Source organism: Etheostoma spectabile, chromosome 4 (genome assembly GCF_008692095.1).
Source record: "Etheostoma spectabile isolate EspeVRDwgs_2016 chromosome 4, UIUC_Espe_1.0, whole genome shotgun sequence".
Taxonomy (NCBI): Eukaryota; Metazoa; Chordata; class Actinopteri; order Perciformes; family Percidae; genus Etheostoma; species Etheostoma spectabile.
Window position 1 is genome coordinate 18,495,036 of NC_045736.1, and position 15,114 is coordinate 18,510,149.

Here is a 15,114-nt window from a genome sequence, read left to right on the forward strand (position 1 = left end):
GCAGCTTCCCACTTCTTTTACCATTCATAAATAACCCTTTTTAAATACTTGCCTACAATTGAAAGGATGACCACAACAACATCGAAGATGTTCCAACCATTGGTGAAGTAGTAGTGGCGCAGCGCAAAGAGCTTCAATACAAACTCGCAAGTGAAGACCACAATGAAGATGAAGTTGACCCAGTAAAGCACAACCTCAGTGTCCTCGGTCTGATCGTCTGTCTCCACCATCATGGTGACCATGTTAAGGCAGATTAGGATCATGATGGAGATGTCAAACACCTGCTGCGTCACAAAGTCAAACACCATGCCCTGGATCTGGTTCTAAGGAGAAAGGAAAGGAATTGAAGGAGGGTTATTTTCTTAATCTTTGGAAATTTACAAATACAAACCTGCACGCCAGTTAAGATGAAGAGTGCAAAACAATATTTACCTGCGGCCTGGGTATTGGTTTTTGTGGCTTCTTTGACCCTAGTTTCTTCATGGCATTGTAGTATTTCTTCTGTTCCTCCGTCATGAAAATATCCTGACCTCCAAAGTGAAGGGACAAAAACAATTTGGTTACAATTTGCAAAGATTTAGGCCGCTCATTCCAGTACTAATCCAAATATAGTACATTTAATTTGACTGTGTTGACAAGTGCCATACAAAAAGGCTTCTTATATTTGTTTACAATGTTGAGATTCTTAGCTTAAAGTACTAATTCAACATTTTGGGAAAATATGCTTAATTGCTTTTTTGTTAATAGTTACACCATTCACCTCTATCATGTATGTACAGAAAATGTGGAGCTTTATCCAGCAACCAGGTAGTTAGCTTAGTTTAGACTGGAAAAAGGGGCGCTAGCCTGGCTTGTTCTAAAAGTTACAAAATCCTCTTACCAGCTTATCTAAAATTAGAAGAAGAAAAAAGTTAATTAATTAACACCTCCACTTGTTTCCAGCCTTTATACTAAGCTAAGCTACCTGGCTGCTGGCAGTAACTTCCTATTCAATGGACAAAAATGAGAGTAATTTCCTTTCATTATTCTTCAAAGCAGCTTGTTCTCAGAAAACTTAAAGTGAGGAAAATAAATCTTATCTTTTTCTTTTGTTGGTTGAAGTTATCAATGATGACACCAATGAAGAGGTTTAGAGTGAAGAACGAGCCAAAGATGATGAAGATGACAAAGTAGATGTACATGTATAAGTTGTCCTCGTAGATAGGCTGGTCCTCCACCTGTAAGGTTGCAAAAGTAAAAACATTGCACAAAACTGCACTACAACACACTAATCTGGAAGTCCAAAAACTGCTAAAAGCATACCTTTCGAGAATCTATTGCTGCATACATAATGTCCATCCAACCTTTGAATGTTGCCTGTCAATTGAGCAGAAACATTGCATGAGAAAACATGTTAAACATATGATATCAGAGGAGAGAAACAAATGGGAAGTGACAGCAAAGATTTCTCACCACTTGCAGAAGTGCCAGGTATCCTGCACCGACATTGTCAAAATTGATCTTGACATTTTTCCATCTGACTTCAGAGAAGTTTGCATTAATGAGTGCAAAACACTCTGTTTTGTTGTTGACGACATCAGGGAGGAAGTTCTCCTCGGCTGTCTCATTGAAACAGTAGTAATACTTTCCAGCAAACAGGTTGACACCCATGATGCTGAAGATGAGCCAGAAGATGAGACACACCAGCAGCACATTCATGATGGAGGGAATTGCACCCACCAAGGCGTTTACCACAACCTGAAGAGAATAGCAAGGAAACAGAGCCCGCAATAACTTAGCAATCACACACCAACTGCATGGAGATGTTCACAAATAAGAACATCAACACACACATGCACAGAAATGCACATTATTTCCCTCCAGTAGAAGCTCAAGCTGTTTAATCTGATATCTTGACACAACATTAAGCACATCCCAAAAAAATACTAGGGTTGTAGCAAAACTATCAGTTTATGCTCCGGCACAACACAATTCAGAGTCATGGTTTGATTCCCCCATGATATGTTTAACAAAGTTGTAGTGTAAACTAAAGGTCGAGTCCACACAGCATTTTGGAATGGGAAGAAAACGTGCTCTGGTTTATTGGCATTTCTTTAAACCAATCACAATTGTCTAGCGTCAGGTGGAGCAAATGTTTTGGTGGAATGTGTACGTTCAAAGGTTGTTTGACTCGTGCAACAGAAAACTCAGATTCGACAGAGAGCTGTGTCTAGCTAGTTGTTTGGATTTACCCTGCAGAGATCTGAGGAGCAGTTAACAATAGTCCTCATAAATCCACCGGAGTATATAATGCCAACACAAAGAAAGCGGAAGGTGACAGAGACATATTGTTACATCCCTATAAAATACAATGAGTGTTTACCTACATATCAAAATATTGTACCTAAGATTGTATGGATGTATGATTCCAACACAATCATGTCGGCTAACAGTAGCAAAGAATGTTTTTTTGCTCAGTTAGATCTGCAAATCTGTGACTAACATTGCACTTGATGACAAGTGAACTTTCATTTAATGTAAAGAAAACATATTGATGAGTATTCCCAAACAATGACGTAAAACAGTGTGTAACTGCTGCACTAAAGCAGTGTCAGCATATTGGAGGAGATAAAGCTATTAACTATTAGCTATTAGCCTGAGGAGGAAACCATATGAATGTGCATTTCCAAACACAGAGGTGCCATGGTAACAGAAAGCCAAATAAACCAAAACTGTACAGGCAAACATCAAAACTTTTTTTTCATTTTAGAGTTCTGCCTAATAATATAGAGACAACGCATCCATAAAATCCGTTACTATTACTACTGTAAAATGGTGATCATGAAAATTATGGTAATGACATTCACTGAGGAGTGGTGAGCAAGGATGGCAGGAGGGGGGGAGGGGGGGAGGGGGGTATGCAACCAGAAGTTTGTTGATCTTCCAGTGTGACAATGCCAAAGCCAAATTGTGATAAGATTAGATAACAGGACACTTGAGGCAGAGCAACAGTCAGAGGATGCTGATCTGACAAAATTTATTTGTTCTGCCCAGCAACAACCAGAGGCTGATCCAACCAATCGCACATCGAAATATTAAAATGCAAATTATCATTGTACAAAGAAAATGTGTTTTTCTCAGGCAAAGCTCAGTACAGAGCTCTCCTGGAGTCGCATGGAATCAAAATGATTGACATGGAAACTGTGCACTTTAAGGTCAATTGTTAATCAAGTGCGTGCATACTGTAAAACTTTAAAATAAACATGCACACACACAGTTTAATTGACCATCTGCACCCATTTCGATATCAATTTGTTTGTCTATCTCATGACAACTGGGGGTCTCTGTAGCTCAAAAACACTTGAACAGACATCGGTTAGCTTACTCAGATTGTACAACTTCAGTCTACATTAACCCTGTCCTGTGACTAAGTTAAAACAGGTTTTGTGTGAAAGGTTCATACTAACCTCTAGTTGTTCTCTCAGCTGGTACTGAACACTACAGAGCTGAGTAATTATTATAACGTGTTGCATCATTCAGGTCAAAATCCCTGTTATGGTCTAATGTTTCATATGGCATGGGACATATTTTTAAGGTGTTTTGTTACACTTTTGTTATCTTTAATGCACAAATCACTGCTAATTGCCTTAACATAGCACTAAATTTATAAGATATGAAATGAAATATGATAAATCAAATCAGATGTATTATGGCCATCTGAGATGATCTGCATCCATGCAAAAAGCTTCTCATTGATAAAAGCTTTTACCTAAAAAATGTCCCTCAGCAAAAACAATTTAATTTCTACATTGCCATCACTAGCATGCGTTGATGCTTTTATTTAATCGGCATGCAGAAGGACCAGCTGCCTGGTATCTTAGGTCTTACCCTCATCCCTTCAAAACGTGACAGGGCCCTGAGGGGTCTCAAGGCCCTCAGTGTCCTGAGTGATTTAATCGGGCCTAGATCGGAGTAGCCCAACGCATTAGCTATAAGGCTGACTATAGACACCTACACAGATAGGGACAGAAGGAGAGGGAAAGACAGAGGCACAGGAAGAGAGGACCCACATAGTTAGAGGGGAAATAGAAAGAAAGGTGGGCCTATATATGTACTGAAAGGTTGGCTGAATGGTTATATACAGATATATATAAGTACATATATAGTTTCTATATGTGTAAGTATATGTATCTATATAACATAAGGTTAAACAGGGTTATTACAAGGTCAATGAAGTGCACATGACCCAAGTTTTTTTTATGTGTTTGTTTGCTTGTGTTTGGTTTAGTTTGGCAAGCCAGTCTAGCATGATAACCAGCTTAACAGCACAAAAGCACACCTGGAAAGAAACTTGTGGTTGACACAGTGAGAGGGAGAGAAGATAAAGAGTCAAACAAAGGGAAAAAATTAGAGGAAAGATGTATTCACAAACACTAAATCAATGTGACACAATAATATACACACAGTACACAGTACAAAACAGTACAGTTTCCACACCAGAGAGCATCTTTAAAGAGGGGGAGAGAAAAACGCAGAAGGTTGAGGACAACTTTCAGGGTTAGAAGAGAGAGGATAACCTGTGAAAGTACGAGTCCCAACACAGCACACAAACCTTACCCTGAACCCTCAAACACCGACCCCTCAGTCCCTCTCGACAGCTGCACATTGTCTCTCTTAACCTAAAGAGAGACACAGTTATAGGCACCTGCTGTGAGAGAGAGGACAGGTCAATATAAGGGTAGAGATTTGCATGACAAGTCAGGATAAGTTATCTGCACAACACATAGGCCGATTTAAAATATATTGAAATTTCTGCATATTTGAGATTTACAACTGAAGAATCAATAAGAGGTTTGACAAGCACTGGATCCCACCACATAACCTGGAGAACTTGACTTGTCTCTCCTGTATCACAAGCTATATCCATAAATTACGCTCCTAACAATAAATGGGAGAAGTATAATGCTGTCTTAATTTCTACTTCAGAAGAAGGGGAAGCCATCTCACACAGGTAGAAGGTTAATTATTTGATGTCTATTGGTATTTGTGATCTTATATAGTGGGCTAGTCTGGGCCAAAATGCCAGGGCCGATTTTTGGTCCCAGTCCATCCCTGTAGGCCAGTGTTAAATGTTATACACAATGGGTGGGTGGACAAATCAACAGAAACACAATACAATATAATGCATTCCAATACAACAAAACCATAGACTAAAATGTAAAGGAATCACCACAAAGTTGGATCAACACCTCTACTATCACAATATCAACATTACTACACTTTATGTATGAGTAATATATATTGGAGGGCTATTGTTTTGAATTACATTATATATGTTTTCTTATGTTCTGTCTTTAAATTTGAATTTCAGTCTTGAATATTTGTATATGCACAGACATGCATCTTCTAGCAAGAATCAATACAACTTATCATTCGACCTGTAGTAACAGTGGACACCTTCAGCTCCTACAAGACATTGTATGGAACAGAAATGGTAACTCTCTGGGATCTGGCTCATTATCCAATCTTCTTAATAAACTACAACTGATGAAACAGGGACAAATACACACATACATTTTTACCCTGCTAGTGCCAGGGTCTGAGGCATCAGGATCAGCCCCCTTGTCTGTCCAAAACCTTGATCCAGAACCAGATTTCTCGAGATCTTCTATTGGCCAGGCAGCTCTGAAATTTGGTATCCATCAATATCCAGTCCTGAACAATAAATCCAAACAATTTGTGTTGATCACCTGACCTTTTTGTTTAGCACCCCTATCAGGTGAAAATTTACATTTGGCCATGAAAGGTATCTGGAAAACTAATTCAGATTCTAAACTAAGCCAGATTCTCATGGAAGTTTATATTCATTCATAATATTCATGGTCCCCTGAAGATGAATCCAGATGTTTTTGAGACAGCCTGACCATTCCTATAGTGCTTCTTGCAAGCAATAGTTGTCACTTGTTCATAACAAATACAAAACTCTACCAGGCAGTTATGGTCAAATTTAATGAGTACATTCACACTCCATTTTGGAGCTGTCATTAGGTTTTCTGTTGTGCTGCCACCTTTAGGCCACAAAGTCCACCAAACAACCTCATATTCTAACTGCTGGAATCCATTTCATTTTCGAAAACACTCTCAAGGAGATAAACCGTTTTTCTTTTTAATGACCCAATATAATTTTTAGGTCTAGGTAGTGGGCAAGTATGTCCTATGTTTGAAAAACCCAGACTTGATCCACTCTTCTTCTAGCTCCACTTTGGTGTATCCCACAGTTCATCATGGTTTACTGTGCAATATCAGTCCAGTTGTTGGTGGTAATGCGCCTATAAGATTGTTTTGACAGACAATATATCAGCATAAAGACATGAAGTAGAAGTTTGACATGCTGGACATTCTTATTCATGTACTCAAATACTGCACAATTATGGCAGAAACTCCATAGTTTAACAAAGTTTATCACCGCTTATAATTTAGAATGAACAATCTATTTTTCACAATGAGTCTGATAAAATATTATTGACTAATTGAACTTTCAAAATAAATATTAAACAGGCTATCATATCCTTTCATCAATATATTTTTGAGAAATGTAAAACTGTTATCAGACAAAATATTCAATATAGTACAATGTTATGTCTCTTTTCTGCAAATTATATCTTCAATAATCAAGTGTATCCGGGTGAGCTCTGATAAACTCCCACAAGCTTGTGGTCTTAACTGGCACTGTGCACAGTGGGAGTCACTGGAAACACAACACACAATCAGGCACTTGAGTCGACTACTTCCAAATACCACAACTGTGGGTATTGGGGCAGACCCAAAGGCAAGTTCAGAACAGGAAACACTTCATCCATTAGTGCTTCCTTATCATGTGACAAAGGATGTTAATATTGAATCACGGACAGGTTGGCGCCTCACAGTCAAGGTCAGTGAAAAATTGGTGGTCTAGCGATAATGGAGAACTTACCAACCGATACATGACTTAGAGCAACATAGAACACATAATCAAATACATGTAAAGGAAACAATATGAGTTAAAAGGAAAAAAAGTCAGAGCCTGTATTTAAATTGGTTCACTAATTACTTAAACTGTATCTGGCAATTGTATATGCAGATATGAAAATTATATAATTTGAGTACACTACATAGTAGCACACAATTATTTTCCTTTGGGAATTCAGAAAACAGTACAAAATGGCACACACACAAAAATATGACTAGGCTGTATAATCAATAGTCAATTATTTATGACACCAAAAGAATATTTACGTCAAATTTAGACTTTTTTTTCTGAATTCTGAGATAGATAGATAGATAGGTCTCTGAACTGAAATCATTGTTTACATTGTCCTATCCTTTTTCAGTCTCTGGCAATACACAACATTTAAAGACAACTTGAAATTTTCGTAAAATTGTGACTGGAAAGCATCGAATATTTCACAGTGACCTCTTTGTGCACTGGCAGGTAGGTGTTTATCAACTGCATTTCTCTTCTTAACTGATATCCCCTTGGCTATCATTATCATTAATAGTATAATTATTATCATTATCTTACGCTGTTTTATGCCCCACCTTAACTTCCTGTTTTAACAGGAAATACATCACATTAAGGGCACAGCCAGGCAGAACTTTGCGAAGCTCGTAGGCACTACTAGCACTTCTGACAATCAGCTACTTGTGGAAAGATCAATCATGCTGTCAAACAAATGTAGTTCAGTGACTGCTTGCTAGTTGTAGGTGTTACGGTTTAGTTTCACAAATGGCACAAATCAGCACAGAAGCTACGCCATAAATGAGTTTTATGTCAGCAGCTGTATTCAATGAACGTCACATGTGATTGGTTGCCACATCATTGTATTTCCAACCCCTTCCAGGTCCCACGTAATTTTTAAGAACTAAGTCTGCCATATTTCCTGCCTCACACTTGCTTTTGTTATCCTGTCACACATGCAATTTCCTGCAATTTGCCAAGCATGCCATGTTCATTCTGGCTGTATTTTAAGGAAGAAGGGACATCATTTCATGTGGCCTTTAAGCATACAATGTTATGTATATTTTTCTTTTTCAAATAAAGACACAGGAAGAAATTTAAGTGTGAAACTAATCATACACAACTAACAGAAAAGGACAAACCAGGGCGCATGGAAGCTCAGGTGGTAGAGCGTGCGCCCATATGCATCGCTTCAGTCCTTGACGCAGCGCCCGCGGGTTTGGTTCTGACATGCGGCGCTTTGCTGCATGTCTTTCAGCCTCTCTCTCCCCTTTCATGTCTAAGCTGTCCCATCACAAATAAAGGCCTAAAATGCCACAAAAAATCTTTTAAAAATAAATAAATAAATAAATAAAGGGCAACCCATATGTGCTCAATTGTAATTGTCAGGTGAGAAACCACTCAATGACCAGTCCAGAGCTATACAACAGCTCTGATACCAGGGTTTACACATATTTACTGTGTCTGGGCTGTTGTTGTGCTGCTGTCATGGAGCCCAGAAAGGCTATGACACTGACACAGAGCACTGGGAGAAAAACATTGCACTCTTATCAACTTACCTGTAATTACACGTAAACATCACATTTTATGTCCACTTTTACTGTCTACATTTCTGTGAACTCTGAAATATTTCCATCATTTTGACTCCATACCAATGCCCACCATTTATAACAGTAACATTTAAAGTTGCAGCAATTTTTCTGCCTGCAACTGTGGCCCACAAAGCACTGCAACAAAGCCTGGATATCACATAGGAAAATTAAAGGTGTCTCTCAAGCTGTGACCCAATAATTCTTTGTTACGTAAGATACATTAACCTAATATTGACTCAAAACTTACAGAGGAAAGTACACATTAGGTTATCAGAACTACTTATAACTCCAAGGTTTAGTTCAAGGAATTTGTTTTTGAGATCCATTTGCTAATTTGCTTCTTCTTTTTTTTTTTTTTTAACAAAAGCAAAGAAGCCCTTTGAAACAATGGTCTATTTAAAAAATCAAAAGAATCTGTGTTTTACCTACCGTATTTTTTGCACTATAGAGCGCACTACATTATAAGGCGCACTGTCAATGAATGGTCTATTTTCGATCTTTTTTCATATATAAAGCGCACCGGACTATAACGCGCATTAAGCGGAAAAAAACTGTCAGATGCGGATAGAGAGATTACGTCTTTTCATAAAACGAAAGCACCAAGAAGGACCGACTCGAAAGTCATTAATATTCATGTCCCGTGCTAACGCTGTTGCCTTCAGTCAAATAGAGACTGTAGAGACGTTTCTACCTGCTGCTCTCTGTTCAATAACCAACTGTTCAATTTTGTCCTCTAACTGTGGCCATCTCGCTTTGTTCCCGCGGAAACTCTGTGTGGTCTTCTTTACTTGGCGCAGGTCATCTTCTTGCTTCCTCCACTTCCGTACCATTGATTCATTAATGTTGAATTCTCTCGCAGCTGCTCTATTCCCATGTTCAACTGCGTGACTGATAGCCTTGAGTTTGAAGTCCGCGTCGTAAGCGTGTCTTTTGACAGGTGCCATTTTGGGGTCATTATACACACACACACTGTAATATTATGGTGAAGCACAGCATGTATTACTCCGCGACGCTCCTGGCTACGGTAGCCGTAATGCTGCAAGCGGTGCGGCTTTGGAGTTTACCAAAGTCGTACTAAAGCATTTTGACTTAGCGCCGTGAGCGCCTTGTACCACACAAAATCGCTTAGAGGTCAGTAAGCAAAACCAGAATTAATCCATATATACGGCGCTTCGGATTATAAAGCGCACTGTCGTTTTTAAAGAAAAATAAAAGGCTTTTAAGTGCGCCCTATAGTGCAAAAAATACGGTACATTAAAACATCTTTAACCTTTCTACCACTAATTCTAACTCCATGTACGGTCAGCCTTAACAGTTATGTTGACCAGTGAGCCAATCACTCCATTCCATGCCTTCCTGTGATGTTGCAATCATCATATATCACAATAGGGAGTTGAATCAAAGGACTTGTATTGTTGCACATTAGTTAATTATACAACAAAATGGTATGCAAATGTACTTACATCCACAATGAAGAAGTCTAACCAACACCAGGCATTAGTGAAGTACTTGACAAAGCCGTAGGCCACCCATTTCAGCAACATCTCCAGGATGAAGATGTAGGTGAAAACCCGATCAGCATACTCCAGAATGATGCGGATTGTCTTCCTTTGCTCAATGTACACATCCTCAAAAGCCTAAAGAGCAGCAGAGAATCATCAAATGGACAATGGCTTAACTCTTTCAATATTAACCATTGATACATTCCACATGTTGCTAAAAATTAGTAAACTGTGAGGTAAGACTCACTTTACAGCATTTTGTTTAATATTTGATTTCTACAAAACTGATTTAAAAAATGGCAAGAAATCCTAATCAACCAATACTTTTGTCTCTAAAGGGTGTTTCTGAATTTCCCTGAATTATGGCAGACCTGAATTTTTATTGTTCTAAAACATATTCCCATGTTATATTTTGTAAAGCAGCATTATTGCTTTGTTTACCTTTTCAGAGAATAAGTTGTTTACTGTGCATAGTCATGGAAAAGTAGTTGATAAAGGAAGTTTTCCGCCAAGTCAAATTAGACTCATTTCCACAGCTCTTCCATTCTTGATTGCCTGTATTCATTCTTTTGCCCCCCCCCCCCTCCTCGCCGCAAACCTAAGCTGAATTCTGCTGGTTGAACGGTTGGTGCATTACGGCACTTTGCTGTCCATTAGCAACAATTATATCAAGAGCAGTTGCAAAAGAAAAGCAGCAGTAAAGCTCTGTTCATAGGTTCATTTACTTTAAATGAATGCCACATTCTTGTTTCATTTATTTTGTGAATGTATCTTCTTTGGTCACATAATTTCCTACATGTTTCATAATGCTGTAAAGCACTATTTGTTTGTTTTTGTATTTGTATTTGTGTTTGTGGGTGTGTGTGTGTGTGTGTGTGTGTGTGTGTGTGTGTGTGTGTGTGTGTGTGTGCTCTTACCAGGGCTCCACTGCTGAGCAGGATCATGAAGATGATGAGGGTTTCAAACCAGTTGTGTTCTACAATCAGGTAGCAGGTCTTCCTCAGGAACCACCAGTGTTTTCCCCAGCCGTGAGTGATAGGAACATCACAGCACTTGTATTTTGCCACACACTCTGTATGACAAAAAAACCACAACTGCTGATACCCACAGAAAAGACGGATGCATAATACTACCAAGGACACAATGCAAAATATATCACGTCATTAATATAGTATATACAATGTTAATCCTAATAATTCCTGTCTGTTTATTGGTGTAATAACATAGTCAGATAATAAATACCACCTACCATCTGTCCAGCAAGCTTCTGGGTCAACATACTCCTCCACTACCTCCACCACTGCAACGTCCTCCACATCAGGCTTGATGTCTATTGTGCTGCCCTCAGACGAACTAGTGTCATCCAGCTAGGACAAACAGAGGACCAAAGAGATCAGTTCAACCTCTGACTATCTCTCTGAACATTACAGGCTCAGCAGTGAGATGCTGAAAGCATATCGATACGGCCCAGTGCCAGTACAGCCATTACAATAAAGCCCCTTTGGATTTATATGCATGACATGATTTATTGCAAGAGATATACATGTTGTAGCCATGTAGTGTAGCTAGGTCTCCTTCTGCTACTGCCTACTTTGCAGATATTAACAGATTCACAAGGAAGTAATTATACTGGACCCGTAATTGATTACACTGGCAACGAGGGTCATTGTTATACATGCATGAAAATAGATTCTTCAGTGATGAAAGGATTCATTCATTTGTATTAAATACTTGTACAAGCACTTCCAAACAAAAGAGTACATTTTGCCTGTATTCCTATATAAGTAGTATATTTTGGATGTCTATAACTGTTAATTCTCATTCTACTAATATGTTAGGTATAGTAAAGAGCAATGTGAAATCTCTTATTTTCAGGCATTAAAACCATGGCTTGATAAAGTTCACCTGTGCCAATAAATCATGTCATATCTCAACAATAGGTCAAGGTGAGGCAGGGCAAACTAGTAAAACACCAGCAAGTGTACACAAGTGTAAGTGTACACATACTTGTGCACATGCAGACACTCAGCCAATTTAATTCACTAGAAGATGATACTGCACTTTATAATCTTAAATCGTAAGCAAAGGACCACATTCACACTCTCTCCTGCTCCCTCTCTTTTATATTTCTCTCTAGTTTACCAAACAGCCAGATGGATCCATGTTTTTCTGATTGGCTGATAGCAGCTCAGTCTGTGTAAACTCCCTCCCACACAAGATTGTTGTGGGGTTGGTTGAGGGAGCCCTGCGGAATATGAACCTGGTGCAGGTACAGTAGTGATGCTGCCGCATTATCATCTTTCTTCCTACTACAAACCAGGTCAAAGTCACCCACGCGTCAGACTTCTCTACAAGTTTTGGGTCTGGCTTACCCTTCTCCCACATTCATATTATACAATAGACAGTATGTTTCTCTGTCTGTTGTCTTGCCTGGACTGCCTGCAGGTCTGCTGGGTCAGCACTCAGGCTCAGTGTTAGAGCTTTCATGTCTAAATGGATGTTCTAAAATGTCAAGTGAACTAAATGTCTTCAGTGTGGCAGCTCAGACCAGTTCTGCTTAATGGATCAAAAAAATGCCACATGGGCACAAAACCCCCCCAAAAAACACACATTCACACACACATGCACTCCGACTTATTACATCCCCTTGAAACCTTATATTACATCATGATTAGGTCACATTTAGGTAAACATAACTGTATTGTAGCATTTGTTTAGACCATGTTAAATTAAAAATTTAGGAGCTAAATTACTAAAATTGACACAAAATTAATTAAACTCAAGGAATATTACAGCTATAGAGTATCTCTGAATTGGGCCAGATCAGTGTCCAAAGTAAAACCATCACATGATGTCCCTCCACCAAGCAATACTTTAACCAAAATATCAATAAACTCTTAAAGGGCATCACCACTGCCATCCCTCTTACATCTCTCCTCCTTCTCATACTCTTACCAGTCCTTCCTACTCACATCTTTACTGTTCTCCACATCCGATTCACTGCTAAAGTCTTCCGTGTTTAGGTTTTCGAAGTCTGACTCGCCAACAGCGATGGGAACACAGACAGTGAGGTTGGGGTTGTGGATGAAAGACATGTAGTCCTCGTCAATCATATACTTTCCCACACTGCTCCCAATCCCGCTGGTGGTGCCATTGCCATTTTTAGCATAGTCCAGTTCACGGTTAATGTCCACTGTGTGGTTTGCAATGCAGTTGAGCTTCTTCTCGTACATTTCATCCAAAGGCTTCTGTTCATCCTCTATAGGCTGCTCGCAGAGTGAGAAAATAGAACAAACAAAAAAGGTTACTAGAAAACAAGAATGCCATCATATAACTCTGACAAAAATAGACATTTATATAAAAAGGTATAGTTCAAGTTATTCAACAATGAAAAATCGGTCATGCATATAGATGTTTTATTATATGGTACCTTTTTCAGCACTGTGGCTACTACGATCCGCATGTTAACCTTGAACCAGGCAATCCCTATCTTAATGCGGGCAACTGCAAGTTGGAGGTTGTTGGGTTCACCATCGTCATCTGTGGCAGCGAGGTTGTCTGCACTGAATGAGCTCAGCAGCAAGGCCAGGAACAGGTTCAGCACCTCAGAAACAAACACCATAAAAGCTGGAACCCATGCCCTCACAGTAAATGGATGGTTCACAACTGGAAAACTACAGCGGGCTACTATCATCAAATAGCATCTACACTATGTTATCTTTGGTTTTTTCTTACCACCAGGTTTCCGATGACCATGACCATCATGAAGACGGTGAGGCACATGGTCTGTCCTGCCACCTCCATACAGTCCCACATGGTTTCAATCCACTCCCCACACAACACTCTGAACACAATCAGGAAGGAGTGGAAGAAGTCATGCATGTGCCAGCGAGGCAGTTCACAGGTCGGGGCGATCTTACACACACAGTCCTTGTAGTTTTTGCCAAACAGCTGCATGCCCACCACGGCAAAGATGAAAACGATGATGGCCAGCACCAGGGTCAGATTACCCAGAGCTCCCACTGAGTTACCAATGATCTTGATCAGCATGTTGAGGGTGGGCCACGATTTTGCTAGTTTGAACACTCTTAACTACAAGAGAAACAGGACACAGGATTATTCCACAGTTATTCATTTTAGGACAATGATCTAAAAGTGGTTGGATTTTAACTGACTCATGTTTTTTATTTGATTTTAACCCGTGTTTGGCATTTGGTCCGGCACAAGCGCAAGATGTAAATATTAGGAGGGTGAACAGTTTTACACAAAATAATGATGTTTTACTAGTTATAAAAGCTCTTATGAGAATTAAAGTCAGCCTTGATGTGGAGCTTCAAATAGAAAAAGTTTGATGATGATGTAGATGACGATGATAATAATAATCAGCACTATGCAAAGTGTGACAGTTAAAAGATTAATATGTGTATAGTTAATCATTTCAGCCTGCACAACCAGAAGAGATAAACAAATGCAGACATCCCTGTCTCTACTCTCTTCCACTTACCAATCGGAATGACCTGAGCACTGACAGACCTTCCACATCAGCCAGTCCCAGCTCAACTAAACTCAGAGTCACAATGAAGCCGTCAAAGCAGTTCCAGCCTTCCTGGAAGTAGTAGTAGGGATCCATGGCAATCAGCTTGGCAAACATCTCCCCAGCAAAGATGCCTGTGAAAACCTGTGGATCCACACAAATACCGCATAAAGTTAATGACAGGATGAACATCCCAGGCATAGCTATAAATTTGGGATTGAATTTATAATCTCCCCACAAAATCAAATATAAATACATTCCATGAAATGTGATGTGATGTATTTTCTGGTGAAACAGGATAATACATGTGTACACAGAGAACAATGAAAATTAAATTTAAACCAATTGGATTTCAGTGGGATTTATGACTGCTTTATTCGTTGGACATTTGAGGTACACCTACTATATTGATGCAGCATGACGTTACCACACTACTTACTACACTGAGCACAAAACAAAAAATCTAAATTCCTGCCGTACATTTGGTTAATATGTACTCTGTCAAATGAG

At 39.2% G+C, this 15,114-nt stretch overlaps 1 protein-coding gene across 10 annotated transcripts in view; it reads right to left on the reverse strand.

The window, feature by feature from the left end:
- scn8ab (sodium channel, voltage gated, type VIII, alpha subunit b) overlaps positions 1-15,114 on the reverse strand; it is a 64,034-nt gene that overhangs the window by 6,006 nt on the left and 42,914 nt on the right. For 7 of the 10 annotated variants that reach the window (XM_032514547.1, XM_032514546.1, XM_032514544.1 and 4 more), the window contains 13 exons: positions 14,575-14,748; positions 13,806-14,162; positions 13,501-13,674; positions 13,043-13,339; positions 11,320-11,437; positions 10,988-11,142; positions 10,032-10,205; positions 3,868-3,990; positions 1,453-1,737; positions 1,303-1,356; positions 1,080-1,217; positions 433-537; positions 53-323 (listed from right to left, as the gene is read on the reverse strand). In XM_032514547.1, coding sequence (XP_032370438.1) covers positions 53-323; positions 433-537; positions 1,080-1,217; positions 1,303-1,356; positions 1,453-1,737; positions 3,868-3,990; positions 10,032-10,205; positions 10,988-11,142; positions 11,320-11,437; positions 13,043-13,339; positions 13,501-13,674; positions 13,806-14,162; positions 14,575-14,748 — 2,425 coding nt within the window. The remainder of the gene's footprint in view (positions 1-52; positions 324-432; positions 538-1,079; positions 1,218-1,302; positions 1,357-1,452; positions 1,738-3,867; positions 3,991-10,031; positions 10,206-10,987; positions 11,143-11,319; positions 11,438-13,042; positions 13,340-13,500; positions 13,675-13,805; positions 14,163-14,574; positions 14,749-15,114) is intronic. The other 3 variants (XM_032514552.1, XM_032514549.1, XM_032514553.1) reach the window with 1 other exon arrangement.